Genomic DNA, 15,788 nt, shown 5'->3' on the forward strand with positions numbered 1-15,788 from the left:
AGAGATTTCTTTAAGGTCAAGTTTTCTGATTACTCTTCTATATTAATTACAATTTGTGAGGGGAATATATCTCACAATTTTAAGCCTATCTTTATACTTACCTCCATTGAGAACATACATCCTAATATTATATGTTAATATCAAGCAAAGCAAATCATTGCCCTACGCCTCCAGAAGTATTCCAAAATCTCTCCATCTCTGAACACTCAGAGAAGCTCCAGTTCTCCCAAATCATACTTTGGTTAAGGATCGTGGGTTTCCGAGACATTTTTACCCACTAGAACTTAACCACTCTTTCGCTAAAGTTCTTTTTCTTACTTGAAAACAATCTTCGCACTAGGAGTACTCTTAGGAAAGGAGTCATGAATCATCTTTCCCGGTTTCTTTACAGAGTCTCAGGTAGGCACACTCAGACGCACATTACAGTGCCCATATTTTAATTTATTCCGAACTTCTCTTTTCTAGGCAAGAACTACCACATCCTTTGTATTTTCTCTCTTCCCAGCAGTCTCTAGGACTAGCAATTGCACTTGTCTGGGGGAGGTGGGTGCGTGGGAGTGGAGCCGTCTTTCACAAAGACACACGTCTGAATCACTTCCGCAGAGCTACAGGGATGTGTGGAGGAGTCAAGGTCAAAGCAGAACAGAGACAGCCGCCACTCCTTAGCCAAGTGACTCACTCTGGCACACGAGTGCGACACAAATATTTCGCGCCCAAGGTTGGTTCCTATGAATTTAAATGTCTGGCTAACAAGCATCCTCCTGGGTAAGCAAGGTATAGATTTTCCAACAGAAAAGACTGCTGCTACCTTACACGCTTTCACAATTTTTCCCCCATGTATGAAAGCATCTTATTTTTGAACATGCCATTCTTTCCATATTAGACTAAAACAGCGCCCTGAAATCACAGCTGGGTTCCAAAACCATTTATATTTCAAGACTGTTCTCTAGCTTGTCTGCTTTTCTCCCCCTGAAACATAGTACTTGTTAGTGATGACAAAAGGAGGCATACAGCGGGAGACTTGCTGCGGTACTGGCTGGCGTGCTGGTGGAGCAAATCCAGTGCTTTCGATTCAGTGGTTGTTTTCGTGGTGATGCTAGGGCTGGTATTGACCTTCTCTGCCTCTTCTCTCCCTGACATCTTCCCGTAAACAGGGTAATGAAATCCTGGCGAGAGATAGGCCCCTGCAGATACACAACAAATGCCACATCAAGTTACAGACGACATCTTAAAAAAAACCCAAAAAACAAAAACCATTTGGATGACACGAATTTGGGACAAGAGTCGGAGATCTTCAAGTAGGGAATAGTGCATTAAGAATGGGCTACGTCATCGTTAAACTGTATCTAGGTTCTCCGATTCTCTTCTCCCAGTTAATTCATCCTGATGATCAGAGGTTTCTAAAAAGAAATGAGCTTCCAGCCGTTTCATATGTTTATGTGTCCGTTTAACTCCAAGGAATAGTAACTGTTATGATTATGACAGTAAGTGCTCAGAATATTTTCCTAGGCCATAAAGTATCTGTCAGTCTAATGGCTGCAGCAGACCATCAGAGCCTATGGAAACTAGAGCTAAGGACTCTTGACATTTCGTCTAAAAAATGAAAAATCTTCCATGAAATCCATTTCATCTTTGGGACTTCTTTAAGTAGCATTAAATACAAGCCAAACAAAGGTCCCTCTTGAAGCATCTAATTTATCCTGAGTTTTAAAATAGCTAGTATTTGAACACAGCCTCTTCCCTCCAAAACAGTGAGAACCCGTGACACGTACCAGGGTAACTGTGCATTAGGACGGGAGAAACAGCCCGGTATGCAGGGTGGCTGGGGTCATACATCTGCGGGTAAGGGTAAGCATGCAAGTACTGTATGTAGGACTGATGCTGACTCATGGGGGAGGAGACGGCCACTCTGGCTCCCCGAGAGTCCTTCCAGTTCACGGGAGTCTTGCGATCATCGTTTTTCAGCTTGCTCTCATCCAAGGATTGAGAATCAGGACGCTTGGCCTCTTTGGGCTCCTCTTTGATGCTCGTTAACGATACGGGAAGGCTGGGCACACCACCCTCTTTGTTGGGGGTTTTCCTGGGACTATCCTCTTTTAGTTTCTTCTCTCTATCGAGTTCTTCTGACTTTTGCAGGTCTAGGTATTTGGGTTGGTATACATAATGATGCCATGTCCTTGAATCTGGATCCTGATTTTGGGGGAAAAAAAGAAGACATGTTTCAAAATTTCAATTTTCAAGAAAAACTCATTCATCACCATGACAGCACGATTACTATGACTTCTAAGTGAACATTTATTTATATGCTCGCACTGTGCAACGACCTTTACCGCCTCCTCTTACAGAGGAATAATGTCTGAGGTAGGCATCATGAATAATCCCTTTTACAGAAGACAAAAGCTAAGTTTTTCAAGCTCAAGTAATATCAGGGTCACACCGCTGCCCAGTTCGTGGAGCTGAGCTTCAAAACTTAGCTCCGCTGGAATTCAGAGCTGGGCTGTTAAGGTCAATTCTTAACATTAGGTAACATCCTCAGACATATTTAATCTAACCTCATTTTCCTTTTAACATCTCACACAGGTAAAAAGAATTCAGAAAACTCAAGCTGATAACAATGTTTTACTTACTGTTTAAGTAAGTTTTACTACAGTTTAAGTAATTATTATATCAATTTACAACATTTAGAGGGGAAAACTCTTGGTTTCCTAAGACATTTTCTTCACCTACTGCAGCTGAGGCTTAATATAACTGCATCACGTCTCATTATGTGCTAACATCTTAATCAAAACAAAATTAAAAATTAACAGGACACATTATGGCTTTTCTACCAGGAAACAAAGGCATCCATCAACCTCCCAAATTGTATAGTTCTAATGCAGCCCTGTGAAGTCACAGCTTGATTCGAGCCTCCAGAAATGGGGAAACCGAGGGTCCTTAAATGGCCTTTGTGACCTGCCCATGCCATTCATGATACAAACCCACTGGGTATCTGGGGTTAAGGCCCAACTCTGGGACAGAAATGAGCATGAAGAAAGGATTCTGTTGCTCTGATTCACCAGGGACCTCTAAGCCCCCCTCCCTCTCAGTGGGGGCTGGGATGCTGGGAAATACCAGAATTCATACTCGTGGGACTGCAGCTGAGTCAGGACATCTGAATTGTGACAGAAAGTGCTGGCACATGCGTGGTTTCACGGTGACCGATTTTCAGGTGTTGTCACATTTAACCTCAGACTGGCTGACCAGGGGGGCTCTGGGGTGACTGCCTGAGGCCCATCTGCCCAGACTCCCCGCTCTCCTCACAAGCGAGAAGCTCTGAGCTCTGCTCTGGGGTCCTTAATGTAGAACGTAAAACAGAACTCTAGGCACCTCAAGACACCCCGAGTTTCATTAAAAAGATGAGTGGGAAATGTGAATTTAAGGTCGCCACCTTCATATGCCCAGAAGATGCCAAAATGAATTTGAAAATGTAAAAGAACAAATTGTTTGAGTGCTCAGACTCAGAATCTCAGAGTTAGAAGAGAACTCAGCCACTGTGGGGTAGAATTCCCTCACTCTGGACTCAGAAAGAAGTGAAGGGACCTCATCAGAGTCAGTTAGTTAACGGCAGGGAACATGAGTCTGCAAAGCACATGGCCAAGGTTCTTTTCACTACACGACATGACAAGGAAACAGTGAGCGATGTACATTTCAGAGGTACACAAGAACTCCCGAGAATTCATTGAAAATATTTTTCAGGAGAAGAGGAATCCAGCCTAAGGAGCCCTTGGGTGGATTTCCTGTGAAGAACTCTTAACCAGATCAAGCCCAGCCACGTACAAGCCTCAGACTGCTCTCTCCCTGTGGGGACCACACTCCACAATCTTACTTGTTTAAATCTCGAGGTTGGGTCTACACCTGTCTGCTTCATAGAGTCCATGACAGATTTCATTTCTACAGCTTCCTTAATAAGCTGGTGGTTTTCCATCTGCTTAGCTTTGAAGCTGTCGGCCTGAAGCTGCTGCTGGTGATTGGAGAGAAGCTGTGATTTACCTGTCTCCTCAGATTTATTAGGCACTGACGGCCCTAGTTTAGAATGGTTTTTGTTAGGCTCCGGAGTAGAGGGAGCTTTTGAGATTGTGGCCGATGGCATGTTTTTCTGTTTACTGTCCTCTTTGCCCAGCTCTTTCAAGGGGAGCTCATTTTTCCTTTCACAGTCTCCTCTCCCAGTTTGGGCCATTTTCTGCTCTGCCAGCCTCTGGTCCTCATAGTACTTCTCATACTGCTGTCTATAGGCAGGGCTGGTGGCCATCAGAGACTTCTGGTCCATATAGAGCCCGTAGGCATATTGGCCATAATACAGTGACTGAGCCAGGGCCGGGTGTCTCTGCGTGATCACCGATTGGTGCTGAGGCTGTAAGGATGCAGAATTATGGTCCACTTTCTTGGCCTCGAGCTGCTCTGCCTTGTCTTTCTTATCTGCATCTTCCTCAGACTCCTTCTTGATCTTCATTCCCTGCGCGCTCCCGCCGTTCCCAGCTACAGGGGCACCGACCTGCCCAGGGTGCATGTAACTCGGAGAATAATAAGGATCGTAGCCATGGTAATAGGGAGAGTGGGACTCTTTCATCTGAGATGATTGTGCTGTCGTTGAAGAATGCCCTTTTACAACACCGTCCTTACTGGAAAGGATATCTGACGGGGAACTGGCCTTGGACCTCACGCCCTCCGACCTGCTGTCAGAACCGCCGTCATCGGCAGCATCAGAGATGTCCGAGTAGGCAGGGCTGCTCGTCTTGGCTGCGGAACTCTCGGCCCCATTCTGGGTCAGCACGTGCAGCGGGGCCACGGGCGCCTGCCCGTTCACCAAAGCGCTGCACTCCATCCTCGAGGCACTCCCGATGGAAGGGCTGGGAGCGTTGTCGGTGAAGGTGTAAACCTTATCAGCCTCGGCTTTGATACTGGCCATCCGACTCTCTTGTGACTCGGACAGTCCGTTCGCCAGCCCTTCATTCTTGTTGAGGTGGTCCTTTAAAAAATGCCCAGATACATCTCTGCCAGCCCCCTTGGCGTCCTCTAGTTTGCCCAGCTTTGCATCCGTTTTCGGGCTCCCCGTCTCTTTCCCTTCTTTGTCCTTCAGCTTCCGCTTCTCCTTTTTCTTTTTGTCTTTGAGCGACACGAGCGCTGGGTTCACGGTGACGGGCTCCCCCATAATCGTGGGCTTTGGCTGAATGGGCTTTAACGGAGGACTCTTTGGTGTGGCCTGGACCGCCGTGGTTGTGAGGGAGGGCAGTCCGGGTATGGTCCCCGTGGTGGTGCCCGTAAAGGCTGCGGTGGGAATTGCGATTAGCTGTGGCGGCGTTGGGGCCGGGGCAGGGGCAATGGGCCGGGCACTTTTAAGCTTAGAGAGGTTTTTGTCCATTTTGCAACTGTTGGCTTTTTTGCCCTTTTCTTTCTCTCCCAAATTCTTCTTGTCGATCAAGCCTTCTGCTTCCAGTTTGGGCATTTCGGCAGCCAAACTGCCGTCTGCTGCCGAGCAGCTGTCTACGGTGGCCGTCATGTTGGAGATGACTGGAAGGTTGTTGAGGTCACTGTTGAGGCCCTTCTTTTTGCCGGAATTCTTCCCAGGCTTCGATCCGATAACAGAGCCCGGGCCATTGCTCATCAGCTCTCTCTTCCCCTTGGGGGTTCCGGGGGGGTTCCCCGAGCCAGGGGACGCTGGCGCCTTCACCTGCTCGTAAGTCGATACACTTGTGCTTGGCTCGCTGCATTCCAGCGCCACGTTGCTCAAGGCCTCCTCACAGTCCGAGATCTTGCCCTCGCTGTCCGGTTCGAACTCCAGCTTGTTCTCTGGGTCTAAGTGGGCATGAGCCTGGTGATACCTGAGGCCGTTGATGTGCTTGTACTTTTTGTTGCAGTTTGGGTGTGGACAATCAATCAACACCGGAGAAGAGCAGCCCTGGTCCAAAAAAGTCGTCTCTGGTTTCCCTTGAGGGGTGGTGGGAGTGCTTCTCGAATTTGTGCGGACACGCTTCCCGGGCTTACTGTCCTCGGAGCTGGAGTTCAGGTCTAGCTCCATCGGAGGCTTGTTTTTCCTTTTGTTGGTGGAGGAGGGGCTGGCTTTGATGTCCTCCGCAGCACAATTCGGGGGTGTCCTTCGCCCGCTGGCATTAAGGCTGCCCCGCCTCCCTTTCCCATTGGCCCCCCCTCTGTTCTTGTTCTGCAGCCCTCTGGACTCTGTGAAGCTGGCCTCCGAGCCCGGGGCAGCTGCGGTAGACCTCGCTCTTTTCCCCCGGCCCCGGCCCCCTCTCATCTCCAGGTCGCTGGTGGGTGACTCGCAGAACCTAGGGAAGCAAGTAACAGATGTCAAAACGAGCATCCCCAAAGGAGCCGAGTGAAATCACAAGGCACGCAATGCAGCAAAGAGCAGGCAACACCCCAGCAGCTTGAGGGCTGGGCCCAGATAAAGAAAAGTCACCCAATTCTTACACTGACAATTTCAACACCTGCGAAAGAACAGGCTACCAATGGCTTATGTTCTTCCTCAGAAAACCAGCTCGGGTAGCTAAGTTTCCAATCCAGTTCAAATTCCCATATTGAGAAAAAGAAAACAAAGGAGAAAGAGAAGGGGGCAGGAAGTAGTGATCTCCCTACAAAAAAGCAACCCAGCATCTGCATTTTACTGTATTCAATCCTGAATTGCTCATTGCTCTTTTGCCTGGTTTCAATTACAAACTGACTTTTATGTATTATTAATCTCTCTCTGTAGTCTCCTTGCAAAGAGAGGATGGGGGAAGGAGAGGGCAAGAAGAGGAAGGAGGAGAGGAAAACAGAGCCTGAAATCAAAGGCTCCATGCCTACCTGGGAGGGGCCCAGTCGTGCTTGGTGCAGTCCAATAAGGTCCCTACATAAGTTTTGTTCCTCCACGTGACATTGACCACTAGGACACCTGCAGGAGTGGGGAATGAAGATGGACCAAGGTTAGCACAAATTACCCTATTTCCAGTTCATTTATTATTACTGTTCTTTTTACCAGCAAAGCTCTATTCTCATTTGCTTTCAAAAGCTGTGGTTTGCATTCTTCCTCTTTCTGGTTTCAGTGACCTCAAGCAAAAACCCACAGGAAATCATGTGTGTGTGTTCACGAGCATACGCGCGTGGTACAAAAGGGTAAGGGCTGCGTGTGAGAGTGTAATCAAGATACTGCTGAAAGAAGGAAATGGTTTTTGCCATGTCCTGCTGTAAAACAGCAACACTCACCTCTTAATTTTTCTATTATTACACATAATTGCTTTCGTTTGGCAAGCAGCCAACAAAAACTAAGCCCCAGTTACCAGTGCTTAAACCAGAAGGTGACTGAAAGGGATCGGTTTTGCTTCCAATTCAGCAATATAAAATAACGGTGATTTTTATTTAGGAAAAAAATGATGCGCATGCACAAAAATAGGTCTAGAACGGGGGAAAGCGGGAGCTTGGAGTTCAGATAGCAGACAATCAGCTATGATTTCTCTTTCCTAATCCTCCCCTCTCTGGCTTTGTGAGACAAGAATCAGCCTTGGTATGGTATCTGTTTCACTGTTTGGTATTGTTTCATATTAAGGACTCCTAAAATAGCCCTCTTAAGAAAATAAATGTGCACAATAAGTTTGCTCTTGGGGTTATCTTTAGAATCAACTTTAGTAAGCATTTGCCACAGAGGATTAGGAAAAAAAAAAAAAAACAACAACCTCAAAACCAACACGCTTGTTTCCTGCAAGCCATTCTGCTTTTCCCAACTGCTTTGCAGACAGACAATTTAATTTAGCGCTGCATCTGTGAATTACTAAACTTAAGTGCACTTAGTATACCAAATGTCACAGGGAAACAAAATATAACATCCTCTTTATTTCTCTAGAGGACAAGTGCCGTATTTCTTTAAACTCACTCCTTTAAAGCATACAGTAAAAGGACCTAGATTTTGAGACACACATAAAATATGAGGGTAAAGAAATAAAGTATTTAAGTGTGTCTTAGTTTCTATAAAGCACCACTCCCCCTTCTTTCTTGGAAACACCAAGGGGCAATACTCAAAGTCTATTTCTAGCTGGTTTACTCGCTTGCTCACTGCCGTTTTGAATTCTGCAGAAAATCTGTACTGAACTCCTTTGTGGCAAGGGACACCTCACAAGGTAAGACTCATTTCCTTGGGAATGTCTTTAACAGCAGGTAAAATATTTGCATCGTTGGGACTCATAGTGGGGAAGAAAGGATTTCTTTCAAAAGGCCCAAAAAGAGATTTAAAAATTGTTTCCCATATGGTCTGTGTTACTATTACTTAGGTGACAGCTGAACTTACTCACTGTATCAGTGGGGGGCGGGGGGGGGGGTTGAGGGGGAGTTAGCACGAAGCAAAGCAAGCATTTCCTCAAATCATAGTTGACTCCATTCTAATTCCTTCAGGGAAAAAAAAAAATTAAAGCCATTGAGTATAAAAATTCTTATTGAGATGAGATCGATGGTAATTAGGCATTTGGTCAAAATGTGCACAAGACGGAACAATTGGAGGAAAGGATTCTTTATGAGCACATCCCTTCAGGAAAAGGGAGCGGGTGGGAGACAAGGCGAAGGGGAAGACGAGCTGGTTTTCTCATCATCTGCTCTCTGGGGCACTGTGTGTGGTGTCAAAGACCTTTGCAGCTGCTTAAAATTCTTTAGCATGTCAGCTATATTTACAGTGCAGGAATCTATCTGTAGTGCCAGAAGGGTACTGCATTTTAGCTTTAGACGCATTAGGCTGAAACACCGCGTTCCAGAGTCCCTGATGTAGCACAAATGTATAATTAAAATTGCTCGAAAGGAAACATGAAAGAAACAACAAACCCTCCATTCTTACAGTAATAAAATTAAAAACAGGAAAAGTCTGCACAGACACTTAACATTTGTCTGCAGTGAAAGGCTTTTGTTATTGCTTTTCCCCAAAGGGTTTCGCGTTTCCAGCAAATGATGGCCGCGGATTGGCCGACGCCTGCTGGGAACGCCGGCGTCTGATTGGCTGAGCCGAGGGCGGCCGCCCGGACCAGCGAGGCAGCAGCCCGGGATAAAGGAGCATCGCCAGGGGAAGAGGCGGCCGCGGTGGCGGGCTCGCCACGAGGCGAGGGCGCGCTCCCTGAGCCGGGTCTCTCTTGGGGACAGAGGGCTGCCCAGCTCCGTAAATCAACGCGGGCTGATCCGTGTGTTGAAAGGCTACTGTCCGCGTGACCGTGCTGGCTTTCCCAGCACGACCCACACTGCGCAGCTCCACGCACACACATCACGCCAGCCGGCTCACAACCGTCTCAGCATCAAATTCCTGGTCTCGGAACAGGACAAAGGGAAACGTGGGGGCCGGAGAGAAGGACGGGACCCCAACACAAAGTTAATCGTTGGTTAGGTGGGGTTATCGGGTGAAGCTGTCACATGGGAGAAACACAAGTTGAAACTTCCACACTGCAAAACTATTCCCATCGCCTGACACTATTTCTTGAAGCCACACTCCTATCTAAGTACAAGTGACAGTATTATAATCATTATCATTCTGAAAAAAAAAAAAAGTCTATTTTCAACTTCAAAGGGCCTCAATAAGTCAGCCTAATTTTCCTAGAATCCCTCTATATTTTAAAAAATGTTCAAAATAAATGCTCTACTCCCTGGAAGATTTTGAACAGTTTCTTAATTAAATACGTGTGCTTGGTCTATTTTTCTTTATATGCACAGTCCACAATGTCACGTAATATTTATGTCTGCCTAGAATTCACGTGCGAATACACGCACGCACATGTTTACGCAGCCAAATCTGCTCTGTATTGGAATGAAGGCTTAAGGAATGCTTCTCATATAAACTACAAAGTGTACTGTTTCTTTGTCAGGAAGTCTATGTTTAGACAACATCCTATTGTGAGGGGCCAAGTACAAAGGGAATGTTTAGTTCTAAAAGATATAAACGGCTTATTATTTTGGAGTCACAGCATCTTGAACTTTGTAACCCACGGCCATATAAAGCAGACTATACTTTTTTAAAGGCATAAATGCCCAACATGAACATGAGTCCTTCAGAAGCCCAAATTTGAATTTTATAAACCTGGGCATGGTTACTTTTCTCACTTATCATATATAAACTAAAAACAAATGTACATTTATTCCAAAAAGAGTTAATATTTCTCTAACTACACACTTATTCCTTCAAACATCTGGGCAATTTGCAAGGTGCTGGGGACACTCTGTACAAGTCCTTTTCATCTTTATCTTCTCAGGTATCCCACCAGATTTATTATCTTCCCTTCCCACCCACAGACTGGGCATCATCTTTCTCAAAATGCTAATAATGCCTGCCCTGTAACACTTTAAATTTGAAAAATATCTTCAGATTATTACCAATAAAGTAAAAATAAAGCTGAAGAGAGCAACAGATGGTTTGGGTGTGCTTCCCACGCAGGGTTTTCTTCTTTGTATTAAGAGTATGTCTTAGATACTGGTACACAATCTAAGCTGCCGCCGCCACAAAGCATATTACCTACTGGACACTTAGTAAGAAGGTGGCCTATGTTCTATAACCTGAGCCCTTTCCTTACCTCTATAGAAGCCAAAAGAGCCCTGAGATCCCACAAGGATTCCACATTCACAGTGTTCTCTTATCTCCTCTGTCACTACTTTGCAGTTAAGTGTTCCCAGAGAGATGGTCAGGCCCATTAAGCATTTATTGTGCATCTACAGGGTATACGACACTAGGAACCTATCTGGTGCTACAGAATCAACCATGTTTTTTGCCTGTAACTCCATACAAACTCTACACTTTTAAGAGTCTGCAAATTTGTAGCCGAACATAGGGATACCCTGTATTCCAGAAGTGGAAGTATGGTTTGCATATTACCCATACTAGAGAGTAGGCCCCTTAATCGATCTCATTAAACTAGACCCAGGATGTGACTTTCATAGTAACCGCCCTGCCCACAGTCCCTGCTCAGAGGGTAGTCTCAGGAGACTAGGCTCCTAGACCACTTATCCTAACCCTGGCCTCCTCTGACTGTTCCAGTGATGGGCAACTGAAGCAGAGGTAACTAAACAAGGATGTGCTTTGGGAATCTGAGCTAGTGGTATAGAAGGGGAAGTTGATAACAAGAGTAGAAACCTGTAGGTCACAAGCTACTGAAGGGAGAGAGGACCATGATGGAGACAAGGATATAATAGCTATGAGCCAGAGGCCAATGGGTAGTGCAAGGCCCTCATATTTGTGTGTCCCTTTTCCTGCCTACTTCATCACTGACGGGGTGGAGGTGGTGGGGGGGAGGGCAGTGTCTCACCAGGACCCAGGACTGTCCTGATATTTTCCAGTCATCTTGTTAAAAAGTCGTCCCTGGGCTTCCCTGGTGGCGCAGTGATTGAGAGCCCGCCTGCCGATGCAGGGGACACGGGTTCGTGCCCCGGTCCAGGAAAATCCCACATGCCGCGGAGCGGCTGGGCCCGTGACCCATGGCCGCTGAGCCTGCGTATCCGGAGCCTGTGCTCCGCAACGGGAGAGGCCACAACAGTGAGACGCCCACATACCGCAAAAAAAAAAAAAAAAAAAAAGTTGTCCCTGGTTCTGAACTACAATCTGTCTTTGAACACCTAGGTCCTGGCTGTGTCTTCTGATACCCTACAGACAGTCCATTTGACAGCCTTTCACCCACGCAAGGTCGATGACCATGTCGATATTCCCTTTGCCTCCAATTGCTCTCTTTTTTCCCCTCCAGCATAAACAAGTTTCTTCAACCATTCTTGTTATCACACTTTTAATTGCCCTGGGAAAAAAAACCTTTGAAGATGGACTTGACCAAATCCCCAAGGAAAGTTCAGGTTTCTAATGAATCAGGACCAAGCAGAGACCACGTCTAACGTTCTCTCTTCTATGAATCCTCTCCAGACACACAGACCACGCATACCGCCAGAAAACGGCCACTCCCTCCTGAGTCCCCACTATGCTCCATCCAAGTCCTCTCCCCAGTGGATCTCCCCAGAATCCATGGTTTCCCTCTGAGTCCACAGCTAGACACTTTCTCAGCCTCCTCCCTACCGGTTAGACGTGCTCCTGTCCCTCAGTTCTATGAAAGGCAAGTGAACCGATAAGTGCCACTGCCAGGCCTGACCCAGAAGCATCTCCTGTGCACGTGCCTCAGACCTCTTCACCTTCCTGGCTCGCTGGCATGGAGACCAGAGCAACCCAGAAGGCCACAGAAGATGTCAGAGCCTCCTTCAGCTGGGACCCTATGACTAGGAGAACCCGCATCCAACAGGAAGACCGAATTCCCTCCATTAGGTGAGCAGCAAATAGACTCTTACTGTTTGAACACTGCGGAGACTGTCTTAAACTACACGGTCCCTTTAAAACCTTACTCCACTCATATACACAAGAGGCCTGTCTCTTCCAGCCCGACTCCACTCCTTGAAAACATGAGTACTGTCTGCACCTACCGTACCTGTGGCCACAGTGCCCAGCACATGGAGGGAGTTCATTCGACTCCCAGGGGCTACTAGATGATGACTGAAGAAAATCGAGATGGGAATGCTACCCAGTGTCTTCTTTTCACGATTACCATACTTTTCCAATAAGCATCGTCTCGCACTAGCTTCAAGATGATAGGAATTCTCCGTGGAGAGATTTCGCTTTGAAGATGTTATAAATATGGTTTATGAATTACTGTTTCTGGGATTTGTGAAGATGTTTCCTCAAGAACTGGGCAAATGCCTGATTTCCCAGCGGATCAGCCTAACTCTGTTTATAGTAGAGTTTACAGACTCTTTCAGAGTTTTTAAAGTGCCTCACCCCTGGGACAGAAGTCTTTCGCCAAGCACTGCAAATGCCGTATTTGGAATCCGACATCGTTTTTTGACCCTCTTATTCACACTGCCACATCTGGATGGCTTGGGTGTGCACTTGTGCAGTAAACAGAAACCTCACTCCAGTAACACCGAAATGGAACCCATTTATGCCACGATCCTTTTTTTTTTTTTTAAGTGTACACATTTCTTTCCTCCTTTCCATTTTTTTTTTTTTCTAGTAGAAACATTAGTGACAATAGGAATGTCACAATATGCTGTTTCCTGAGTACAGGATAAAGTTCATGTATTTAGGATATCACATTACTGTCGATTTTCATACAATGTGACTATTGTACAAGGTAGGATTTATCACCACTCCTCTGTACTGAACTCCCTCCTTCTAAAATTCTGTTGTGCCCAACACTGGTACTTTTTAAAAAGCTGAGTCTTGTCTAGTATCCTTGTTCATGTTTCTGGCTTCAGAGCTTCAAACCTTCAGATAGGTCTTTCTTCAAAGGACAAAGTTGAGTTTATAATCATTGGGGGAATTTTAAATTCACAACTGGGTTGCCAATGAAGTACCTGACAGCCAAAGAACAGAGGGACCTTCCTATTACCTCTGCCAAGGACGTATGGAGCACGAGAGAACCAGGAAAATAAGTGTTGTGACATGACCAGAAAATGCAGTATTTTTTTTTTTAAGAAAGAGCTCTACTGCTGGGCTGAATGTTTGAAGAGTCACTTTAACCACATCCTGTAATCAAACCATCTGGAACACAGTGCTGCGATTAGTCACCCTGAACAGTGGGCTTTATCTGAACAAATAGTGTAGGCAATGGGGTTGGGAGATAGGGCAGTAGTAACAAGGGGAAGTGTAATGAACGCTTTATGCCCTAGTGTGCCGCCACCCCAGTCATAAACCCCAGAGACGCACTGCTCTGGTGTTAATGTCCTGCTTTTATGAAAGCACAGTGAGCTTAAAGATTAAAGGAATGAAGGGCTAAAAATTGCTGGTTCGGATAGATGTTCTCTGCCGGCGGCTGGAAAATGCCGGCACCACGCTGTCTACGTTAATTATAACCTCTCCAATGACAGTTCAGCATTCCTAGTAGGGTTCGGTGTTATTTTCAGGACATTAGGAACAAGGTCCATTTATGGGAGGACAGTTATGATTCTTTATTTGCCAGAGGTTAATCTGAACACTGAGACATTTCTTTCTGGTTCGTCTAAAGCCTTTCCATAAATAACAAGAAAAAAATGTAAGACCTTAATTCAAATAAATGTGTTAAACCAATACCAAAAAGCAATGGCAAAAGGCTGTTGTAATCTACATTTGAAAAGATGATGTTCTTTCTTACTTGACTGTGCTTATCTCTTTCAAAAGTACATTTGATCATCAGGATAGAATCTATGGAAATCTTAAAACAAAACAAAAAACCTGAAAGGATTCCCCCCCACCATCACAAATACATTGGATAAGCCCTAGAAGAGGGGGTGGGGAAACTTGGCTAAAGAAACCCTGTTTCCCCATGGGTCTTATGGTTTAATACACAAAAGAACAGAAAGCCACTTCCATCACTGTCACCTCCCCCGCAGCCTTTGTTCTGAGGCCTGATGAGCTGTATTGATTTGGGAAAATCATTGAGCTTCTTGGAAAACTAGACTCTCGCTTATTCACTGCCATCTATTTCTTTCCCGTGAAGACAGGTGGTCGATACCCAGTTGACTGGTCAGCGCAAAGAAGCTCTCGCTGCTTTTCTTTTCTCACTTCCCTAGAAACGTTATCCTTCCCCTCTTCTAGAAAATACAATGGCCTGTGAAGAAGTCTTGTGGGTAAAAAGGGGGAGCAGGAATAAGGTTCTTTTTGTAAGGCACCACCGGGAACACAGAAATGCTGTCCCACACATTTGCATGGGAGCCTGCACCATATATGTGGATGGTGACAGTATTTTCACTGACCCAGAATTACACAAGTTTCAGCCTTCATGAAAACTTTGATAGCCCAAGATATAATTTTTAAAAAATCAAAACAGATTACTAGAGCTCAAATAATATTTACTAAGAGATGCTTTACTTCTTTTAAATAATCAGTACTTATGTTTTAGCAAGTTTCATAGTTCACAGGTGTCATTATAGACATTTCGGGGTAGAGCCAGGCTGCGTCCAAAGCCCCCTCACTCCCCCCCTCCGCCCCTGTGCTCCCAAGAAGATGCTTTTCAGGTTGTGATCCATCAGGGCCCAGACAGAACACAACAGGTAAAAGATAAAAGATGAAGGAGGGAGAGAGAGAGAAGGGACAGAACAGAAAACACACAGTCTCTGAGACAGACATTTGGAGCAATTTAAATGCATTAACTGAACAGGTACCTGTGCAGAGTATATGTACACACGTAAACATTTGTACAAAGAGGTTTCATTTCTTGTCTTTGAAAGTCTCAGTAAGGTATCCTTGAGGCCTGATAAGCGACAGCACCACTCTGGTTTCCGGGGCAAAGTTCTAAACCTGAATTTTCTCCTCCTCCTTTGCAGGCAGGCATTAGTTTATGTGAAATCAGATGCACTTAGATGAATGATTTCTAGTGCTGGCAGGTTTCTCAGGCCCTCTCCTTTCTGGAGGCACAACTTCCTCATTAGAGTGGGAGAATGATTTCTCATCCCCCACCCCGCCCCCTTCTCTTTCTCCCTGGGAAGACGAGGGTTCAATGCCAACAGTAACAGAATGGACTCCCCTGTCCCAATCCAGTCTCACAAGCTTCAATTATTAGCTCGTTGGGAGATCATTTTTTCTTCCTTTAAATAAAAGCATTCCGAAGTTTGGGAAAGGTATCTGATAAGTATTTATTGAAGTAGGCCTGCAATGAGCCATGATAACGATATGGTTGTTATTTTATTACCTCCTAACACATCGTTCCTTTAACAGGGTTATTTTAGGAGACAGCTAGGGGCCCTGGGCAGACAGCACACAGCCAGCATGCCCCAGGAGGAGAGGGAAACAGCCT

At 45.7% G+C, this 15,788-nt stretch overlaps 1 protein-coding gene across 5 annotated transcripts in view; it reads right to left on the reverse strand.

Annotated features, from left to right (window-relative positions):
- Positions 1-24: 24 nt before the first annotated feature.
- ZNF608 (zinc finger protein 608) overlaps positions 25-15,788 on the reverse strand; it is a 102,407-nt gene continuing 86,643 nt past the window's right edge. For 3 of the 5 annotated variants that reach the window (XM_060296156.2, XM_060296153.2, XM_060296152.2), the window contains 4 exons: positions 6,838-6,925; positions 3,866-6,320; positions 1,773-2,190; positions 26-1,184 (listed from right to left, as the gene is read on the reverse strand). In XM_060296156.2, the coding sequence (XP_060152139.1) occupies positions 934-1,184; positions 1,773-2,190; positions 3,866-6,320; positions 6,838-6,925 (3,212 nt within the window). In that variant the 3' untranslated portion in view covers positions 26-933. Of the gene's footprint in view, positions 1,185-1,772; positions 2,191-3,865; positions 6,321-6,837; positions 6,926-15,788 lie in introns of those variants that run through there. The other 2 variants (XM_060296154.2, XM_060296155.1) reach the window with 2 other exon arrangements.

The sequence above is a fragment of the Globicephala melas genome, chromosome 3, assembly GCF_963455315.2.
Source record: "Globicephala melas chromosome 3, mGloMel1.2, whole genome shotgun sequence".
In the NCBI taxonomy this organism is placed as follows: domain Eukaryota; kingdom Metazoa; phylum Chordata; class Mammalia; order Artiodactyla; family Delphinidae; genus Globicephala; species Globicephala melas.